Source organism: Apostichopus japonicus, chromosome 18 (assembly GCF_037975245.1).
Source record: "Apostichopus japonicus isolate 1M-3 chromosome 18, ASM3797524v1, whole genome shotgun sequence".
Classification (NCBI taxonomy): Eukaryota; Metazoa; Echinodermata; class Holothuroidea; order Aspidochirotida; family Stichopodidae; genus Apostichopus; species Apostichopus japonicus.
Window position 1 is genome coordinate 14,479,673 of NC_092578.1, and position 23,169 is coordinate 14,502,841.

The 23,169-nt window shown below is 37.1% G+C and overlaps 1 protein-coding gene across 3 annotated transcripts in view; it reads right to left on the reverse strand.

The window, feature by feature from the left end:
- Positions 1-23,169, reverse strand: part of LOC139958441 (uncharacterized) — a 56,128-nt gene that overhangs the window by 7,022 nt on the left and 25,937 nt on the right. For all 3 annotated transcript variants that reach the window (XM_071955522.1, XM_071955521.1, XM_071955523.1), the window contains exons 7-22: positions 22,141-22,277; positions 20,589-20,684; positions 19,418-19,712; positions 18,472-18,673; positions 17,945-18,012; positions 16,216-16,812; positions 13,232-13,501; positions 11,415-11,527; positions 10,720-10,933; positions 9,125-9,241; positions 7,077-7,210; positions 4,132-4,287; positions 3,105-3,486; positions 2,167-2,345; positions 1,122-1,298; positions 199-308 (exon numbers count right to left, since the gene is read on the reverse strand). In XM_071955522.1, coding sequence (XP_071811623.1) covers positions 199-308; positions 1,122-1,298; positions 2,167-2,345; positions 3,105-3,486; positions 4,132-4,287; positions 7,077-7,210; positions 9,125-9,241; positions 10,720-10,933; positions 11,415-11,527; positions 13,232-13,501; positions 16,216-16,812; positions 17,945-18,012; positions 18,472-18,673; positions 19,418-19,712; positions 20,589-20,684; positions 22,141-22,277 — 3,247 coding nt within the window. The remainder of the gene's footprint in view (positions 1-198; positions 309-1,121; positions 1,299-2,166; positions 2,346-3,104; positions 3,487-4,131; positions 4,288-7,076; positions 7,211-9,124; positions 9,242-10,719; positions 10,934-11,414; positions 11,528-13,231; positions 13,502-16,215; positions 16,813-17,944; positions 18,013-18,471; positions 18,674-19,417; positions 19,713-20,588; positions 20,685-22,140; positions 22,278-23,169) is intronic.

Genomic DNA, 23,169 nt, shown 5'->3' on the forward strand with positions numbered 1-23,169 from the left:
CTAAGGGACACATGATACACAACAGACAATGGTAACACAATCATAGCCTTGACACACAGGGTCAAACAAGAATGCATTTACTTTTTGTCAAGGAGTATATAGTAACATTTCTAATCAGGATATGAATGAGAGGGTGAAGAGGGGGGGGGGGGGGAATGGTAAAGGTAAGGGAAAAGGTCAAGGGTCACATAAACTTACTTGATTGCCAGGAATGCTATCAAGGTGATGAGAAGAGCAACAATGGAGATCACACAACCTATGATACTCAGAACATCCAGGACAAGACTCCCTAGATCCCCTTGAATATCCTGTCATGAATAAACATTTAAATTTACACGAAGATTGGATACAGCAATTTCATTGGTCGATTAGTGCGATACTCAAGATTTCAATTGATGAATATAATAAAAAAAAAAATGACTATAGTCAGAAAACTTAATTTATTAGGTTTTTTCTTCTCCATCCTTCTTGTCTATAGATTTACTTTTGAAGATTTAGTCCTTGGTATGATGGACATTTCAAAACAAAAAGATTTTGATTTCCTCTAAGTCATGGTAGCTTGGAGGGAGGCATTATTTTTGTGACTTCCTTTTAGGAGGGTCAGAGGGTCTTCCCCAGAAGGGAAAGTCAAAGTTTAGATGTCAAATGTATTTCTGTATTCTGAGATATATCTAGGGTATAAATTTGGTCTATATTTAGGTGTAAACTCGAGGTTGTGCTCTAAATAATGAGGTTTGAAAAAAGATCCCTCGGCTGAAGGTTTTCACTTGACTGATGATGGAGATTGCTCACCCACTCCCTCCCCCCTCACAAAGCCACATACCCCTTATCCCACCTATTCAACTCAAATACAAAACAAAAATAAAATAAAACAAGATAAATAACTGGGATCGTAATCAGCATTGTGGCAAACTGTCATACTGTCCCCTTGTAAGCTATCAACGTTATATTATGACAAACTGTCATACTGTCCCCTTGTAAGCTATCAACGTTATACTATGGCAAACTGTCATACTGTCCACTTGTAAGCTATCAACGTTCATACTATGGCAAACTGTCATACTGTCCACTTCTAAGCTATCACAGCCTCTACAGGAAGAGAACTACTAAATTAGCCTCACCACTAGTACGGCAAAGTTTGTCAGATGGCTACAATGGCACTCAACGAGAGGATCACCGTTCTCACCCGGACCAGATACCAATTCGCATCCCTCCGAAGACCAGTCGCCGAAACCTCCAGCCAGAGAAAAATCCCAAAACACACACTGCCTGGTGGTGTCTGTAGTTAAGCCATCAATCTGAAATATGTTCAAAACCAAATCGTCCCAGCATTAAAGTATTAAATTTCTTATATTGCATTCTTCAGTAAATATAGTCCGCCGTTCTTGATTACTACTTTCTAATTACACAAAAAGAAATGATGTATTTTCGAGAAAAACATTTGCAGTGACAATGTTAAACTTTGAGAATTTGAGAAAATGCTTCGTTCCAACATGATGTTTCTCGGAGATGTGAAAAGTGGTAACCTAAAATGTGTATGAAATTAACAAGTTCTTTTGACAATGCTAATTAGATAAGAGGGAACATGTGGACTTAGTAATTTCAAAATTAACGATATCTAATAATTTTTCACTGAAGGATGTAACAGTGCTATACATTATGTCCTATGGTTATGAATTACAGAGAGAATTCACAAAACGTTTGGACAAATTTGGGCAGAAACTTGATCTAAAGTATAATTTTCAGTAATACTTGGAAGGCATCAAAAACCTTGGTGAAATTCAAAAGTTGTTTCAAATGATCTTTCACATAGTTGCAACGCCATTTACCGGTCTAACCTCCCAAGATATTTGGTTCTTTGATTTATTTGAACTTTGACCTTTATCCTGTTGCAAGCTGAACAAACATATATTATTAAAAAAGATTGAAAACCAAATCTCACGTCTTAATGTAATTTAAAAATATATTTAAAATTATTTATTTAAAATATATTTAAAATTATTTATTTAAAATTATAAATAAAGATTCCTGAGAAAATTTCATAAAGAAGCTTGGAGATGAGAATTCCCAAAAGAAAGGAAGGAAAACTTGATATAAGAAAAAGAACAAAAATAATTTACGTCCTAATTCTCAAGAAGTTTGGAGATTACCAGACTATCTACTCACTGGCAGTAAATGAAACCTTGTAACGACTGGATCGTTCAAGTTTGTTATCTTCTGGCCTTCAATTGTTGCTGATACAATGAGAGTCTCAACTTCCTCGTCCATCTGTGAACTGCCGCTGCTTATAAATAGATTACTGGTCCGGTAGATGACAAAAGTGAGAGGAACTGCATCCGATGGAGCTGCATTTGAAACAGACCAAGAAGTAAATGTCCATGAAACTTGCAGATTCTTAAGTAATTTACACAAGATATAATAAAACTGTTAGCAAACTGCTTTATCCACTAGAAAGCCTGTGTAGGAGAATGTACTGTAAAAGTAAGTTGGCCTGACGTTTCAATCCTAGCAGGATCTTCTTCAGAGGCTAAAAAAAATGGCTAAAAAGGCTAATTTACACAAGGACGGAAAAAGTTTGCTGAAGACTTAAGAGGTTTAATCCAAAATCTGCGAAAGGAAATATTATCTGGTTACTGTTCCTGCCTTTTTTCTTCACTTATAATTAACAGATTTAATGAAAGCTATACAGCACATTCACTCCCATGAAAAATGCCCCTACCGCCTAGCTGCTCATAGAAAGTGCCTGTTGTCGGTATAGTGAAATTCTTGTGATCAAGACGTCTCTATGGTGACCATATATGGAAATTATAATTATTGAAGTTTTCTCACCAAAACAAAATAACAACAACAAAAGAACCCCACATCCACTCAGTTTTAAAATTTTCAATATTTTCAATAAATTCAAGTTTATTAATAAGTATTTTACGAGTACAATTATGTCTGAAGTTTTCAGCCAGCCCAAAACTCTGATCTTCTCAATTTACATGATAAAGCAAGCTCAATTAGCCTCCCTTTTTGGAGACAAACCAATTAGCCACTACCATACGGAATAGACCAGTTCAACTTCAATATCAAGGGTCCTTCACTTGAATGAGGCATCTTACCATACTGGATAGCATCTAGGAGACTAGTTGGCAGGGTGATAGAGGCCTTTACATCATCCAGTATGGATGGACCAGCATCTTCGAAGACATTTATCAGGCTCTCATCCAAATCTTCCTGAATATTCCTCGCATCAGAAGTGAAAAATGTCCCAAATGTGATTTCTGACAGAAAGGTATTCTGATCTGCCGTGAAAGCCCTCACGGCAATATTTTCCCTGACTTCGGTGAAGTTCAAATCTTCTGCTTGTTGGTGTAAGTTTGTCAGCTGAGTTTCCAAAGCCTGAAGGATTCTGGAAGGAGCCTCGAAAGGTGTGATTTCGTTGTATATATTCTCGTCTAAGTCAAGAACATTATCTACAACTTCAATCACGTTTCTGGTCACCTAAAATGTCAACCAAAGTGCAGAAAGATACAACCAAATATGAATGACTGAGTGTAATAACGGGATTGTATTCTCTATTGTTCTCCCAATTTTGAAAGAACGATTCATCAAAAGAGTTTAAATTAGAAAAACTAAGAGGCTTAGTAATTCCTTGCCACATTTACATTTCTGTGTGAGAATCACATTTACTGTAAACTGTGCACAGACAGTTCAGTAAGGAGGATCCACATATTCCAAGTGTCAAGTTCATCCAACAAGTTTTTGTTTACAGTTTACAGACTTTGATCTCTCTTGGCATCAAGTGACCTCTTTGGAAAACAATAAGGATCCTGTTCTGAATAAGGTGGATCTACATACCACGTAGTATGAAGTAAACCCAAATCTTTCAATTTTGGAGTTATCATGTTAAAAATGTTTTCAGAATTTGACCTCTGGTGACCTAAAATGACCTTTGACCACTGCAGAACATAATGTGGTTTTGTACTGAATTAGGTGGATCCACATACCAAGTATGATGTAAACTCAAGCTTTACCTTTTGTATTAAAGAGTTAACAACCAAGGCATCACAAACATACACCAATGCAATCATCAAAAAGATTTCTTTGCCAAATTCCGTCAGCAAAGAATAAAAATCCTTAACATACCTCAGGCAAAGAACCGTTCAAGACAATAATCATTTCTAGAAGCTTTGCCACTGTCACCAGATCATCCCTGTCTAGATCATCCATTTTGGTGACATCAGCCAGGTCACGTGACACGGTTGTCACATTATCGTTAGTCACAGGGTTTTCGTCGAGATACTACAGGGTAATAATTATAAAAGAGGACGAGGCAGAAACTGGTCACTTCATTTAGAATATTAATCAAGTAATTTACAAAGCTTACTCAACCTCATTGGATTGTTGTCATGCAGACAGTAGTATCTGAAATCATATTCCATTTAAAACCAAAAAGTTGGTTAATCCAATGTGGATGTTCTACGTTAAAAGTTGTCACAGTGACACACAGCAAACTTATAATACGCACTCTTTTAAATATGTAAAGGCCTATACACATCAGTTGGTCTCATCGTATTCACACAAATGGCTTCCAGAAAGGTAACAAGATACTTTACAATTTTAGGAGCATCTGGGAACTTTGTCTAGCTTCGACACCCTGCTCTGATCTTGCCCATGGGCTTGCAAAGGATCCCTTGAGTGGACTCCTGGACCCCACATTTCAGGATGTGGGGATGCATGCACACTATATACACACACTTTGTGCCACCATAGATGGCACTTTCAACACTATACTGAACATTAATTGGTATGAATCCTGCATCCTTAATCTCAAATCTGCATTTGCTGTAAGAAAACCATATTAAGCAAGTCGATCAAAGACATTTCCGACCAGAATGAGATTCGAACCAGCTGTGACTTCCAGGAAAACATATCCAGTGCAGCTCTCTACCTGCAACTGATTTATCCAGCTTTAATAGTAATACTTATACATTCATCACATAAAAGGATTTTGTGGACTTCTGAATGGTGTACTACCTGAACAAAGAACTAGTGGTATTCCCACTAAGTAAAAGTTGGATAACATAAGATGCCCTTACCTAACACGAATATATTCGATAAGTATTCGATAAGTATTCAAAGATTTCCTTAGTATTCAGAAAATCTACCATATAACACACAGTACAAAATAAGTATTCGAATACTAATACGAATAACTATAAGCCTTCGTCAGAGCCGAATTATGTAAATGAGTTAAGTATTCGAATACCTGTTAGGTATTCGAATAGGTATTCGAATAGGTATTCGAATAGGTATTCGAGTAGCTTTTGGAATAGCTATTTGAATACTTAGCTCATTTACATATAAGTATTCGCTCATTTAAATAATTCGGCTCTGACGAATACTTATAGTTATTCGAATACTTATTCGCTAGTATTCGAATACTTGTATGCTAATTAGATATGTTATGAAGGCTTAACAGGTTTCTGAATACTTACTTGAATACTTATTGAATACTTGTATGCTAATTAGTTCCAAGTAAGGAGAGTTAGGAATTTGGCCAGCTTGTTGCCCTAGCTTCTTGATTAAATCTGCTATTAAAAGTTGAATAACATTCACAAGGAATAAATATCTATTTGAAATGGAGTGTTAAGCACAGAATACTAAAACAGTAGGTCTTATGAATATGATCGATGAAATTTTGGAAACACTTCAGCTATTAAATCCTCCGCGGTATATTTCAAATATTTTTGCGCTGTTCAAAGTGTAAGGGTGTTAGCCACTGAAAAAAAATGTTTGTTCTTGATCAGAGAACTCTGGGTTTGGTTGGAAGACCAAACACAGAGCAGATACATCAAAACTGGAAAACTCAACCGGATTGGATCAAAAGAAATTATAATTATGAATAACAAACAATATTCAGCTGATCTGGGCCCAGTCAAAGAATTAAATAAAATAACTTACAGTCGTGAGGTCACACCCAAATGTTAAAGTAAATACACTTAATTTAAAAGTCTGTTCTGGTGAGTTGGCCTGCTGGTGACATCAAGTATTCTACGACATCATATCTTCCACGACATCAGATATTCCACAACATCAGAAATAGTTGAACACAATAAATGGTATTATGAATGTCCGATCCCAACAAAGTATTATCCTTCAATTTATAAGCAATGGTGTCGCAGGGTATCCTTCAGTAAAATAATTTCAATATCCTCAGTAGTACAATAATGTCCTTTATAAGAAATGGTGTCCCGGAATATACTTTATTGTAAAATAATATCCTTTATAATAAAATAGTGTCCCAGACTGTCAGTTGAATATCACAACTTCCATAAAATGATAAGGACTACAGTAACTTGAACTATGTAAATTAAGGTTTAAAACAAACTATCCAGCCATTAAAACTATCTTTCTCTTCTTTTGCAACTGCCTTGCTCAGATACTTATAGCCAACTGCCTAACTCCTTATACCCCTCACAAAACTCCCTTTGTTACTAAAATATACACACACAGACCCCATTTCCTGTGAGAGCCAATTTCCAGGAAGAACAAGATAGTTGCCTAGCAACCTAGAAGAGGTAGAAGTGTAGAGGTTTTAATCCACAAGACAACATACAAATATACTGTACAAATGTATAGCCCCTCTGTTCAGTGCACAATGCACCTAATAAACAAGTAAAACTATGGTACAAAACAAAACTTTATGTAAGAGCTGACCATCTTACAAAAGGAAATAAGTGTTCGAATAGGCATTCAATGAAATAGGTGTTCGAATACTTATTGGAATAGCTATATTTAGCATTCTCTAAGCATTCGAAGGAAAGAAGTATTCGAATACCTATTGGAATAGTTATTTTAAGTATTCAATTAGTTATTCTAAAGTCTGAATGCTTAAATTTTTGAAATACCAACTATATAGCTATTCGAATACTTAGCGAATACTTAGCGAATACTTAATAGTTATTCGTGTTGGGTAAGGGTGGAGTAGCACTGAGCTTGAACTGGTGGGGGTGGGGGTGGGGGGTGGGGGTAGGGCATTGTGGCTCCTTTCAACTTATATTTTCTTCTCTGATTCACTCACTACTTACCTTTGACAATTCTTGGAGATTATGATCTTGATCATCAGCTTCCCTGTAACAATTGTTTATTTGTACTTCTTCCGCCCAAACGCTGGGGTCAACAAAGTCTCCAATGCAGGCCCTGGACGCTCTTGGTGTCCCAGCTGCATGTGACGATAAATAAGTCAAAATAAATATAAAAATAAAATAAAACTGTTAGCAAACTACCTATCCACTAAAGAGCCTGTGTAGGAGAATGTGTAAAAGTAAGTTGGCCTGACGTTTCGATCCTAGCAGGATCTTCTTCAAAGGCTAAAAGAAGGGGGGGGGGAAAGGAAGGGAAAAAAAGAAAGAAAAAAGGAAAAAAAAATAAGTCAGCTCAACCAATCAATGTGACGGTGCATGCAATAAGAGTCATCAGCTATATATTTCAAAATACTTTACACCAAGCCTAGCTAGGTTTCCTAGAGGTCTTTCAAATACTGCAGTACACTGCTGTAGGGGAACAAACTGGACCCAACACTGAAACCATGCAATGTCTACTTCCAAGTATAAAGTTAAGTCAATTTATTTCAAGGTTTACAGTTGAATACAAGCCAAGGCCTAATTCGCATCTCAACACAACTTTTACAACAGTTAAAGGCATTGAATTAGAATCGCCCCAAACGCATGCGGCCATCTGAAAAATAGTTAACTTTCTGTTACTTGCAAGTGAAGTTTTCTTCTTGTCGCTACAAAATGCAGACAGTAATGAAACCTGATACCTTGTTATCTTTAGCTGGACCTGAGATGTCTATCGCTGTATCGTTTGCACAGTGCTGTGGGCATTGACAGCAGCTGTATGTACTGACTGTACACTAGTGTCTAATTACCGACTGTAGCAAGCTGAGTGTGTATTTTCTGGGATCGATAATGGTGTCTAACACTTCTGTTACACCTCATTCGAAACTAGGTCAGATTACCGGAATTAGAGGTTTCTTTTTGTGCGAGTCTTCACACCCTTTAACCCCTGGTCACACACCCAACACACCCCACGCACCCCACGCACGCACAATTTTAAACACTGTCTTCTGGCGGGGCACTACAGTGCTCGCGTACCACATCAACATGTCCACTGGGGGACTTCCCATAAAGCAAGCGCAGCCTCAAACCAGTGCATGCAAATACAGTTACAAGCTTCTTGGCAGCTAGGTCCCTATATTTCTACACTTGGGTAAAAGAGAGGCAATGAAGATAAAAGTGCTAAGGACACAACAATCAAAACAATGATCTGGCCAGGACTTAGAGTAATGATCTGGCAAGGACTTGAAGTAATGATCTGGCCAGGACTTAAAGTAATGATCTGGCCAGGACTTCAAGTAATGATCTGGCCAGGACTTGACGTAATAATCTGGCCAGGACTTGTAGTAATGATCTGGCCAGGACTTGAAGTAATGATCTGGCCAGGATTTGAAGTAATGATCTGGCCAGGACTTGGAGTAATGATCTGGCCAGGACTTGAAGTAATTATCTGGAAAGGACTTGAGGTTATGATCTGGCCAGGACTTGAAGTAATGATCTGGCCAGGACTTGAAGGAATGATCTGGCCAGGACTTGAAGTAATGATCTGGCCAGGACTTGAAGTAACGATCTGGAAAGGACTTGAAGTAATGATCTGGCCAGGACTTGAAGTAATGATCTGGCCAGGACTTGACCAATCCATAGACCGCAAGCCATTACCTTTTAGCCATTTAACCACGACCCCTGCTCTTATAGGAGTTTGCTCACACAATAGAAATAGATATTTTCCTTGTCCTCTTCAGACTTTGAGCTCAAGATTACATTAAATGTCGTCCTCTTGTGCGTACACTGTGTACATGAAAGCTGTGCATCATATTTGTCATGATATTTATTATTTTTCTGTTTCAGGTTCACACACCCATGTATTATACTATTGAAAGAATGTTGAGAAAAACTTTTTGGAAACAGTCAAGAACATCCATGTGTTTAGTTAAAACAATACTGTTTTCACAGCTATTGTGCCATTAACTATGTTTCGAATGCAAATGATTTTGTCACGATTGTTACTTTGCTCTCACCTTCACTAGTATAGATGGGACAAACTTCGACTGAATCGATCCTCTGAGCAATGTTGACATCATTAAATGTCAGCTGACCAGCTAAAGTATTGTTCACAGTCTCCTTTGCACAGAAAGCTTCCAAAGGAAAGACAAACAAGAAGGAAAATTAGAACAGAAACCGGTTCTTAAACAGTCAACACATAATATTCGGACATACTGCATAAAAATACAAAAGGCTCGCGGCACTGATTCCAGACACAAACACACATTCCTTGAAAACAAGTGGGGATAATTTCCTAGTGCTAATACCACTCTGTAATGTCATCACATATCATGCTTTAAAACACACGTACTGACAGTACAAACAGTTCCTAACCTTTATATGATAGAAACACAATGCATGATATTCATACTGCTCATACTGACAGTACGAGTGCTCTGAAAGCAGGACATGACAGTACAGGAAAAATAGCATCTGAAGTGGTTTTCACGATACCAGTAATTTTCTGCGCTGCAGCGAGATTTCTGGTGACACAACAGGGCGTATAGCTCAGAAAAGAGTAATACACATGGAAACCTTATCTGTTTTACATGTAGTCCACTGTTATCACCATGATGATGATGAGAATACGGAAAAACGGCGAAACAGTTTGTAAACAATAAAGAAAGCCTTACAGTAAATTTGTGGGACACAAATTGGAAGCTTTTATGAATTATATTAAAAAAAATTGTTAATAACTTGATGATCAAGAGTAGTAATTTGGCTTTAACAAATTAGTTCAAATATCTAAGTGATTGGCCATTATAGAATATATGAATTGGATATTTGGATTGTTTGGTCTGAGTGATAAAATGCAAACTGTAGCTTTAGAAGAGAGTTTTATCAGTTGTTTATTTAATTGTGAATTTAATCCACCAACTGGTCAGCACATGTAAACTGGACATTGCGTTACAGAACGTTACATAACAGAACCTAAAACCAGGAAGCGAGTCTAGAAAGAATTTTTTTTTCAAGAAATCACTAAATTCACGACATATATCAGGAATAAATAATGTTCGGTATTAAAGGTAGTCTGTATGGGCCCAAATAAAGCACGCTGTAAATTGCTAGAAGTTTTCAAAAAGTACCATCCTAGAGGTCTTAATTTGCTCTCCAAATTATTCTCAGACATTTTAAAGGAACACACAAGATGACTGAATGTCCCAGTGGGGAAAATTTCATCGAAGGTTGTAGTAAAAGCAGTTCCAGAATTTTGACCAAAGATGACCATACTTGAATATCTAGCATATTTGGGGCCAATACATCATACCTTTAAGCTGACTGTGAATAATAATGCTAAATAATAATATATGTATTTATATGGCCCATTATTACATGCATGAGAGAATATCTCAAAGGATTTAACATGGGAATATAGAAAAATCTTAAATAAATAAGTACAAATATAAGATATACAGGAGTGCTAAAAGGTATGAAGTATATAATCAAAGCAGAATCAGACAAACACCATTGTGCCCTCAGCGCATCATTCGTGCACTGTGAGTAGTGCTTGCAGTTTCAGTGCTATGACCCTTTCGATAGGCATTTATAATATGTATATCTGAGTACTCACATATGCTTTGAATTGTTAGGGTCTGCAAATCGGGTTCTAAACCACTTAATTCCTGACGAAGCTGCCTCATCAGAGAATCCTTTGCCGTTTGCCTCGAGCTATTACTACTTAACGTGATTCGTGTTTCGGCAACGACGCTGCCACTTCGCAGTCTCTGAACACTAACATCGTCGAAACTTGATATTTCAGAAAAATTACTCAACCTTTCCACGTACTGCAAGTGGTGAGACCAAACGATAATTATGACTATGATGCGGATAAGTATGTTGTAATTAAAGGTCTGTTTAATTACGATGACAGTTTCTTAAAATGACCTGACACATACCCCTCTTCGTTATGGACACTTTTGACAAGTAAAGTTTTAATTTATTCTTAGAAAAACAACAACAACAACAAAATCAACAAAGCCCAGCTACAACTAACAGTGACAACATTTAAGCATGGACTACTAAAGGATGAATGATAATATGTTATTTCTTTAGCCGATGCCTCAACATTATATTATATTTTCTTCGGTGCACAGACATACCTTAAACTACATCTAGGAGCAGTGTAGTGTCATATATTTACGGAGCCTTGGCATATAGCCTATCAGCTATACTGAAGATGCAATCACCCATATAGTGGATGATATAGCATATCAAGATGAATTTGTGTTTTTGGAGCAATTTCTGAATAATAGTCGCTGCACTCACATAACTCTCAATAATGCTGCTAATGTTCATGTAGGCAAAACTGGTGGGGTCAGCTAGGTCATCGGTGTAATTCAAACCATTAAAACTCATCTCCAGAAGATAAGTGTCTCTGCCTAATTCAGGAACAACAAAAAGGGATGAGATTAGTTTATACACAAGTACTGACATATATGATGTAATGAGATGATCATAATACAACTATAATACTGGTATGTATATAGTACCATGGAGATCAAGCTACTGGATGGTCGGTTATGTCATCAGAGCAATTAAGTCTCGACATCAAATATCTTCACTCTCTTTTAGGGATCAAGAAACCAGAAACCCAAGAGTCGTGTAAATTCCTTTAATTATCATTTTATTACTGTATTCTGATGATGAGCGTGGGACCAGATTACAGGCCAAAGACTCATATGAGTCGGCAAAGGATCAGAACACTTACATGTTTAATCACATGAAGAGTAAAAAAAAAAAAAAAAATTAAACCCTCTTGTGATCTGATAATTTGCTTCGGTTCTGTCTCCATGGTTACTGCATAGGAATACTGAATCTTAGGACGGGAATTATATAATGATGGCAAGTTTTTGGCATAAAAATCATTGCTTTCATAGTATACTGTGCAGTTGAAGCTTGGCATCTATAGCCAGTGCCATGCACTATATCTAAAGTTTTATATAGGGGACAAACCCTACACACACATATCATTTTTATGAAATTCTCCAACTCATCGTTTGTGACTTATAACACAAAACAAAAAAGGGTGTTTTTTTGGAGCCAGTTTTAGAGAGCAGTGCAATTCAGCCCAGTTTGGTAAAAAAACATACAGGTTGTTTCTTAAACAAGCAATGAGTACAAATTTTAGTTTAGCTTGCTCATAACACAAGGTTGTAATTCGTAACACAATGAGTGTTAGCTCAGTGATTAATGCCTGTGACAAGATTAATGTATGTCATCCAGTTACAGAGTTGTTGACAATTGACAATTCATAATCACGGACATTAAATATGAATCTAAGAGACTGACTACGGTCAACTTGCGGCTTTGATAAGCCAATGAGGCTTCTTCACGAATTCCTGCTTGCAGGAGGATCTAAAACACATACAATACATACAATGTCTCTTAATTAGTTCTAAATATAGAACACAACCAAGTATTGTTGTGCTAAAAAACCTGCTGTAAAAATTAAGGGAAATCTGAGTTGTGAGACCCTTTTGGATAACTCAGATATTGTACTACCGGTGTCTGGTAATATTTTAGCTTTTTTCTTCTTGTCCATTATCTTCAACATTTTGACCAATTAGAGTGAACGGGAGACTACACTTGGTGGGTAGTAAACAAATCATCTGATTCTGAATAATCATTCCGACAGGACATATTGACCAAAGATGTCTCTGATAAATGTTAAGTCTGCACTTTTCCCAAATGAATTATCTCTAGGATAATTTTTATTAGGGTGGGAAGGGTTGGGACACATTTATTGGCTGTTGTCCAGTCTAACAGGCGGGGTTCTTGAGTTAGAGTGTTTAAAGAGCAACCTGGTGCTATATATATCATCTTTGATGTTTATAAAACAGCATTATGTGCAGTTTTATTCTTCTTCTTTTTTTCGGGGGGGGGGGGGTTACAATCTGAACAAAAATTGAGGTGGGCCTGATCTGCAATCTTATTGATTGGATACCATAAAGGTAAGAAAAATGTTTCTCTTTTATAAATAATTCACCCCATAACTTTATTTGGAAGTATTTCTGACAATATATAGTCATATGGTGTATGAGTATAACAAATTGAAGGCATAAAATAAACTGAATTTAGTTCACCTGACAACAAGACAACAACGGGTTGACTCTCTGCTGATGAATCCTCAAAACCGATACCTCCTTCAGCTCTACAGTAGTAAAGTCCTTGATCCTTTACCTCCAGGTTCACAAAACTCAAGATGTTGCCTCTGATGGTTGTCTCTACCTCCCCATACCATTCCTTCTTGAACCATGCGATACCCACAGAATGGTCTGCTTCACAGCTGGTGTCCAAGGAACCGCCAGTCTTCATTTCCAACACAGGGTCAGGTTGGAGAGTGATGACTGGTTCTGAATCAAAGCAAAGAGAGCGAAGAGAAAACAATACTTGATGTCACCAGCAGGCCAACTCACCAGAACAGACTTTTAAATTTAGTGTATTAACTTTAACATTTGGGTGCGCACCTCACAACTGTAAGTTATTTTATTTAATTCTTTGACTGGGCCCAGATAAGCTGTATATTGTTTGTTATTCATAATTATAATTTATTTTGATCCAATCCAGTTGAGTTTACATACTTATGTGTCTTGCTCTGTGTTTGGTCATCACACCAAACCCAGAGTTCTCTGATCAAGAGCAAACATTTATTTTCAGTGGCTAACACCCTTACATATACACACGATGAACATGTACCAATGTTACCTTTATGTACAAATACATGTCATTTGAGGTCAAATTACTAAACATTGTTGGATCTACATGAAACTTGGTAACATTCATCATAGTGCCCTTGGGCTCTTGTTTATAAATCTTATATAGTAGCAATACCATGTATTTTGTTTTACCATTTAATTGTTCCTTAGTAAATAAGAGAAAATTGAAAATATTCCATGCACTTTTTTATCTACCTATTGCAATCTTTCAGGGAAGTTATTTTGTTCTAAATTTCAAAGTAAATATTGAAAAAAAACTTGTAATTCAGAGAGAATTGAAAATATTCCAAGCATGTTTTTATATTAATTTTGTTTTTCATCCAGTAATTAATGCCCAATGATACCAACTGGATATCATGCGTGCATGCATGCATGCAAAAGTTTGTCAAGCATAGCACGTTTTTAAAATGCATGCGTGAAAATTCAGCGTGCAAATTTGCATGCATGCAAACGTTTGCCAAGCAGAACGCGTTTTTAAGATGCATGCGTGAAAACGTTCCAATTGAGCGCAATTTGCATGTTCCCCACACGCATGATGTAAATTCTATGCACTCGTGCCCGGAGCATGCAATTTTATCCCCATGCATGCGTGCCCGAAGCATGCAATTTTATCCCCCTGCATGCGTACCTGGAGCGTGCAATATAATCCCCCTGCATGCGTGCCCAGAGAGTGCAATTTTATCATTTGCATGCATGCAACAGTAATTGCATGCATGAAAACGTTCCAAAAGAACGTAATTTGCACATTCCCCACACGCTCTCTGAGCACATACCACAAATGCACGCATGCAAAAGAAGGAAATATTTGTACGAGGGTACTGAGCTATTCTTGTTTCAAGATATCCAACTTAAATTTCTGGAAAACTCCTTTAAGGCTAAATTGTTGATGCATTTGTCATATGTAAGTTATCCACTGCAGTGCAGGCCTTAAATGTTTATATTAAAGGCATTGAAGACTGGCCCCAAACCGTGTGACGCCCTCTGAAAATATTTAACTATTTGTTGCTTGCTAGTGAAGTTTTCTTCTTGTCGCTACATGACGCCCTCTGAAAATATTTAACTATTTGTTGCTTGCTAGTGAAGTTTTCTTCTTGTCGCTACAAAATGCAGACAGTTATGAAACATGAAACCTTGTTATCTTTTATCTCGACCTGATCTGAGATCAGGGAGTCCCATATAACAACTCCCTGCTAAGATGGCCATCAATGCTATGAACACTGTGTTGTAGGTATTGACCGTCGCTGTATGTATTGACTGTACACTAGTGTCTAATTACCGACGGTAGCAGGCTGTGTGTGTACTTTCTGGGGTCGATGGTTGTGTCTAACACTTCTGTTACACCTCATTCGAAACTAGGCCAGATTACCGGCATCAGACATTTCTTTGTGCCAAGTCTTCACTCCCTTTAATCCAGTGTTAGAATTCTAACAAATTATAATAAACTCAACCGAAACATGTTTTTTTTTACTTCAAACGAACGACAGAACACCCTTGGGTGCCTTTCCCTGCACACTCATTTTTCCTTGACAAATTGTTATCGTATTGTAAACATATCTTAATACTTGAGGCTGCAAAAAGTGTTACATGTTTTCCTATTGCATTTATATAGCTTTGCATCTGAGAGACTGCAAACCTAATGCATGGTCTGTGTATTAGACTATTAAAGTAAAGTCTTCCCAATTTAATTGATATGAACTTCATTTCTGTTTATAGGGACATTTCTTCAAACTGAAACACAAAACTCGACTGACAGCAGGCAGCACTTAAATTTAAAAAAAAATTTTTGTGGGAAACGATAACACTCCCCAAACAGATAAAAAAAACAAAGGCTCCCGAAACGGCTCCCAGAAAACGTTGCAAAGGCTCCCGAAACGGCTTTCAAATGTGACTTCCAAAAGGGGTTCCCAACTGCGGCTCCCAGGAGGGGGGGGTGGGGGAAGCAGCACAATATATACCACTTCTCATATGGGCGACCATTATCCAACTTTCTAGCATTTCTTTTTGGGAGGGGGAGGGGAGGGGGAGGGGAGGGGCAACATATTGTGATGACCTTATATCATTCATCCATACAGTAATATAGTTACATAACTTTTTTTTCAGACTTTTACAATGATGGAGTTTCCCTATAGTTTGTCAAAAAGTTTTTCAATTATCACAACCAAAAGAGCAATGAAAATCTGTTGTTTGTTTTTTTGGGGGTAAGGTATAAATTCATGCTTCCAAGTAATGTACAGCAGGGTCCTAATATTTTATGATAAGCTCAACATAGAAGAAGTAAAAATCTCACCATAATGGAAGTATTATATGCTGTGGGTACAATTCCTGGAACATTGTCAATGAGTTTTCCATACCTGCCAATGTAATACCCGTGCATAACGTCTGGAAAGATTCCACCAAAGACCTCCTTCCTTCAAGTTCTGGTAGATATTGCCCACTGAAGCAAACGTTGGCTAATGCTTCTGCCAAATCCTTTGGATCGCAAGCTACTGGATCACAAGGAATTCCAGACAGAGCTACAATAAAAAAATCTATGTCTAAAAATCCAAAATTAATAAAAGAAAATGGGTCAATCGAATTAACGGCAGATATGAAAATGTTTAGCCGAGTTTGATTTGACACTCTCAACGGGGGATCAATTGGCAGTTCGAGGGTCCTCTGTAGGACAGTCCGTTTGTAAACCTTACTATATAGTAAATTTCCAAAACCCCTCTTTTGACGTAGTAGAGAATCATCGGCAACGTCTAAAGTACTTATCTTCATGGTCAGGTCAACAATTGCTTCAGGCCCGATTAGGTTAATATTCATGGTTGCCATGGATATTAGACCATCCAAAGACACCTCAACGTCAAAGGAATCGGTTGTCCGTCGTTCAGTGAAAAAGTCGTGCATCATCAAACATTCCCTGGAGTTCACCCTGTCCATCAGATCCGTTTCGCAGTCTTGAAAATCTGAAAGACATCATCAAGATGAGTGCGACTTTCCTTCTTTTTTTTTATATGAACTTTTAAATAATGCTATCAATTCACTTGGTCACAACTGATCATGAAAACATTTGAAGTTCAATAAACAAAAAGCATCATCGACAAATTACTTGCTTGTTATTGAAAATTATAATGGTACAAAAACGTTTACCTTGAAAACAGGTAAAAATTCAGAAAATGAAATATGTTTTCCAGCTCTCAAGTTTTTATTAGAGAGTATATCAATTTGAAAATTCTAGGTCCAAATTTGAGTCCTCTGCTAATTGCATGATTGGTTCACTCATTACATGATCAGTATAGCTACACAGTAAATTAAATGTCATATAGTGTAAAACATGAGCTGTTGGTTCTTAGTTAGTTCTTGGTTAGTTTTGTTAGAGAAATGTTTTGCTATAAGTAACCATGGAAACATTAAGCCTTTGCTGTCAATTAGTTAAGATCTCCTTGGATAAAATGATGTAGCAATTTTCAACAAAATTTTCAACAAAATGATTAATTGTTCAGTTAAAACATTACCAACATTTTTCCAACAAAATGGTTAATTGTTCAGTTAAAATATACCAATTTGCAACAAAATGCAAGACAATGCTTCAAATCTGATGAGTGAAAAAATTCAGCATGGTGATGCAAACATGACAATATAATTATCAAATGTCATCAACTTAACTGTTTTCAGCACCATGATAAAATTGATCACTTAAAGATCTTGTCGATGCAACATCAGTTATGCAACAAAATAGTTCATTACGCTTGCAATATCAACACTTGAACACTTTGCAGCAAAATAATGAACTAAATCAATCATTACAGAGAGAAGATCTTCACATTTTGACAGCATCTTCCAATCTTCCGACCGTTCCATAAGTACCACATCATAAAAACAATAAAATATGGAATTATGGGTTCAAAAAATATATTTTTGACACCATTGAAACTTATGAACAATTTTAAGTTTATAGAATACCTTGAAAATAGATATTTTAAAACTATATATAAGCAATACTGGCCAATATGGCCAATTTAGCATATCTAACAAGTTTTGTGGTGGTACCACTTTAACATTCCTTTCCTCAGTTTTGTATATATCACATCTGCTTACCAAATCTAGTGATTCTGATTGTTTCCTCATGGACCGAGTTACCATCACTGACCGCTCTGCAGGTCACTCTTTATCAACACAGAGAACAAAAAGAGATATATTTCACATACTCTGTGTGATACTTAGGAAGTATATATCTGTGAATAAAGTTAATTATCTCTACAGTGGTGCAATAGAATTGATTAGGTCCTGCAAATCCTTGCTGCAGATTGAAGCTAGCAGCTATATAGCCCCCTTAGCAACTTGTATAGTTTTGACATGGTACTTATAAACAAACAGCAATGCGGGCATGTTAATTATGACACATCTTTAATTTCTTCCCGCCAACATATCATTGACCCTCATGATGACTGCATCATAATCAGTTGACACAGTCATAAACTAGTGCAAACTCACATGCCCCTTTGCAATTAAGCATATAATTAAGATTGGTATATATTAACGGTTTGAGTATTTGGATAAATGTGGATTATATGATACAAATACATAGCATATATCTGAGAAATAATGAAGTGAAAAAGTCCTACTCTTGAAACGATTCATTTTCATCCAACTGCAGGTTTATGGAAGATATTGATCTGCTCGGCATCCTGCTGAACGGTTGTTTATTTCCGTCTAGCCAAACTATGAACGGAGTTGGCAGACCTTCTGCTTGACAGAGGGCAGTGTAGACATAGGCAGAGGACAACAAGGATGCATTTGGGGAGATGTACGTGATTTTTGGTGGCACTGTGGTCATCACATGTACAGAATAAAAGAAAATCAATCTTCACCGATCACGCTTATGCAGCATGTACTCAGAAGGTGAGTTTGTGGGTTTCAAAATGAATAAATCAGTTGGCATGTTACATCATAATTAGAAGGGGGAAAAATAACTGTATAAAATGTTTTGAAGCCTAGGTACAGTATTGCTTGTAGTTTAATATTTATTGTTCTGAGTTTACAGTTCTAATTCTGACAGAAGATGCTTCCACCTCACTGTGCAACAGTCTCATCCAGTAGTCTGCATGCTTTATGCCCTTTTAAGTTTTCCCTATTTCAGGGCAACCTGAGCTAATGAACCTACCAGATTACACTTCCGAAACCATTTCCCCCTATCACTTCTTGTGGTTAGAGGCAGTCCAAGATATATTCCACTCACCCGTCACGATTTACAGGTATGTAAATGCTTGAAAGTACTTGAACTTGAAAGTACTTCCAAGTAATTTCACTTGATCTCTCCCCTAATTTAGTGTGGAATAAAGTTAGAGGCTTGCGCATGGTCAATACAGTGCTCACGGCTCAGGTTGCGATATTAAGGCAGTTTAGTTGGTGGTAGCTTATCCATAAGAGATTGGAGAGAAAAGCTGTATGGATCGAGAGAGGGTGTTTATAAGACGTCATACACAGTTATCGTAAACGATTTCTAATCAACAGAGAAATTAAAAGTCAAGCAAGCTGAAATGAAAATAATGAATTCACAGATTCACTCACCGAAGCAATTCTCATAAGCATTAAACAGAAAGCCATAGAAGTCCCTGACGGTACAATTGTCCAGAAAAATGTCCGATATTCTTCTATCACTCAACAGGTTGATGCAATCCTGACTTTCTTTGCAGGATGTGAAAAATTGAATACCAGTCAATTGTGGGAAAAAACTCCCTTGTTGGATAAAAGGCTGTCTGAAGTAGTTCTGGGTATACTCTCTTGTGATGTTCACACAGTCATCGGGATATATGGCGAGAGGGATCTTTAATGGTACCGTACTGTAAACAATATCACTTTCGAACTATATGAGCAGAGAAAAAACCACATGGTGTTGTTTATATGTACTGTGAATCACACGACTAACCTGTAATACATATACTGTAGCCCATTAAAACTAAGGAAACGGGAGTATAAATATTTGTTAGATAGTTTGTATTGTCTTAATTAATTGAAGGACTAAAAAACTGCCGCACCCATCCCCCCCCCCTCCCCGCCACCAACAGAGAATAAAAAGAACAAACTTTTCACTGCTCAGTTTAAAAGTTTGCTGTGTGTGTAAAAGTAAGTTGGCCTGACGTTTCGATCCTAGCATGAAGGATCTTCTTCAGAGGCTAAAAAGCAAGTTTCTTCTTCAGAGGCTAAACAGCAAGTTTGCTGTGTGAAAGTTTTTGGGTGATTCATTCTCTACAAACAGCAATACTGGAAGGAAATCATCTGACATCCAATCAAGAAGGTTTAATATTGACACGTGACAATAAGTTCACCAATGATAGTTCGAGAAACTGGTTCAGGTTCGTCCCAATTAAAAATCTGACATTTGTAGATTCCAATCAGATCTCAAGAATCAGAATGGCCAAGGAGATCCCTGTCATGTTGCGTGATAATCGACAGATATCTGTTCCTCGTACATGTGATGATTTTGTCCAATGAAAGCCCAAGAAACGGATATATATGCCAAGAAATAATTTTCCAATTGATGTGACACATTAATCTACTGTTCATGTCAGATACATTAATAAATTAAAACATTAAAGATACACATCGTCCTGATAATCCTGCAGTTGGGATATGACCAGTTTGTCCTTTAGCTTATTGTTGCGGACATTTTTTTTTTGGAGCAAATGTTTTGCATAAGTCAATCTTATTTCAAAGATGGAGAAAATGCGGGGACACTTACATATACAGACCAGTAGAGCACAACGGTTGATGATGGAGTTGTGATGTTGAAACGAATGAGTCCTTCGAACACGCTATCATCTAAGAGAAAGCTAAGCTGTGGCAAAATGATGCAAAAAAGGACAGCTATTATTATGAGAGCGTTGTGGTCAAGTGGTTAAGGCAGTGGACTTTGCAGAGTCATGTTCTGGCAAGATCATTACCTTGTGTCCTTGGGCAAGGCACCTTTCACAAGAATTTTACTGTCATGTACCCCACAGCATTTGTTCCTCTCTTAGACATTTAGTAATCTATGCGACGACTGTTTTGAGAGGCAGTATATGAACAGACTTGAGCAATTCTATTTTGACATCACAGAGACCCACGTATTTAATATGTAATCTTTCTCCTGCATATAATTTAAATAACTGCTGAATGATTTTTTTTTAATTGAATAGTGGCATTGCTTTTGGTAGCAATACAGCTTTTATGAAAATTATGAGAGAATTATGAGAGAATTCCATGAGATTTCATCCACTATATAAGTGACAATATGACATAACATATTGCAAAATGGAAGAACCAATTGACATAAGCTGCAAACCGTAGCATCTCTATAACCGAACACGATTTATCTTTGTTTGTGGAAAAGACGTTTTTTTAATATTATTCTCAAGGGCACAAATTAATATTTATAGAGATGAAAATAATGGATGGGTTTGGTTATCATTTAAATATAACAAAATAAAGGCAACAAGAAAACTGTTTAGTGCATTTTAAGCGGTGACTTGAGCCCCACATTATTAATATTTGCCATGTTAAATTTCATTTATACAAAATCATGTTAATCAATATGTGCAGTTAATTAATTCTTTAAGTTTTTAAGAATTGACCTCAAGGGTGATCACTCTCTCTACTAAATATTCTTTCAAGGTTTACCACCAAAACCCATAATTCACACAGCTTTCGCACAAAATTACCGTGAAAAATTGCAAACTGACAAAAAATGTACAACAATGGTCTATAAAGGCTTCCCCATATTAGAACTGAACAATGAATGGTAAGGTGATATGCATTTGTGTGCAGGGCTCTCTGTTTTAAAATATGTGGCAGTTCAATGGATCAAAGGTCAGCACTGTCTAGGGCAGGCTGGTAACCCAACATGTGGCATTTCAATGGATCAAAGGTCAGCACTGCCTAGCGCAGGCTGGAAACCCAATTTGTGGTATTTCAATGGATCAAAGGTCAGCACTGTCTAGGGCAGGCTGGTAACCCAATATGTGGCATTTCAATGGATCAAAGGTCAGCACTGTCTAGTGCAGGCTGGTAACCAGTGCTTGTATTTCTTTTTCCTTTTTTTTTTAGTGGGGGTCTTTATTTTATTGGGGGGGGCACAAATGTTGCGTGTATCTTCTGCTTGGGAGAGGTCTTATGGGTATTTTGGGGCCAAAATAGAAACAAATCCTTATTAACTATCATGTTCAAAGACAGTTCTATTAAAGGTGTCATACCGGTTCACTAGAAATTGAAAAAGTTGCATAAGATCACAATTGAGAAAATAATTGAAAACCTACCTCGGTAATATAAACCGTGTCAAATACTGGCTCAGAGAACAACAGCTTTGAAGTCGATTTATTGAAGGTTGCATTCAACTGATGAAAGCAGGGATAATCACCATTATATGACGAGGCACCAAAATAAGGGGGACACTCTACAGAAGAGAAGAACGTAGGCTACACTAAATAACTTTGATATGAGGTTATTTATTTCAGCAAGAATTCCTGTAGTCAATCTTGACTGTATGAAAGAAATATGACAAACATGTAATTAGTAATTAAAACCGTGATTTTCTTCCCAGACTATGTTTAATGTTTTGATTTAATAATTTTTGCCATCTCACTATAGTTTGATTGTTTTAGAAAAATGGAAAAGAGCAAATTAAGACATCGATGGCTAGATCAGCAGGATTCAAATCAGTGACTTCTGGGTTACAGGCTAACTGAGATATCCAGCCCCTATATGTAGTTGGTGAAGATCCCCTATATAGCCATTTCTTCTTCTGGGGATGTCAGCTAGAAGCCAGTACCTTATGCGCTGGTTTAATTTGATGCAACCCAGAAAGACGCGACAGGGAAGGGATTTCAAGACAAATTTGGTTGGAAAACTGACTGGGAATTAGTAAACAATATGGAAGCCTGAGAGCAAAGAAAGTAACAGCGAGAACGGGATTTGAACCAGTGACCTCTGGGTTAAGCCATTTCTCTTATAATCACTATACCTGCGCAGGATGGCATTTGCCTCAAATTGAAGTGGGGAAGGGGTCATAACTTAATTCATTCCTGCAAATCAATGGAGGGATATTTTTCAAATCCTTTGAGCTCTTTGAGAGATTTTAAGATATAAGAAATTTCATAAAATTATCTCAAGCTTCAGTGCTCCTCGTGACTTTCTGCCGACCAATAGGTTACACTTTCTCCGATGATGCAGTACCCGTGGTAGGCAGCGCTCTATCTGTACACTTCTAGCTGCCGAGCTGGAGGAAATGTTACGTCAAAATTACTTTGGGATTGGCTTATTTCAGATTTCAAACTTCATCTTGGATG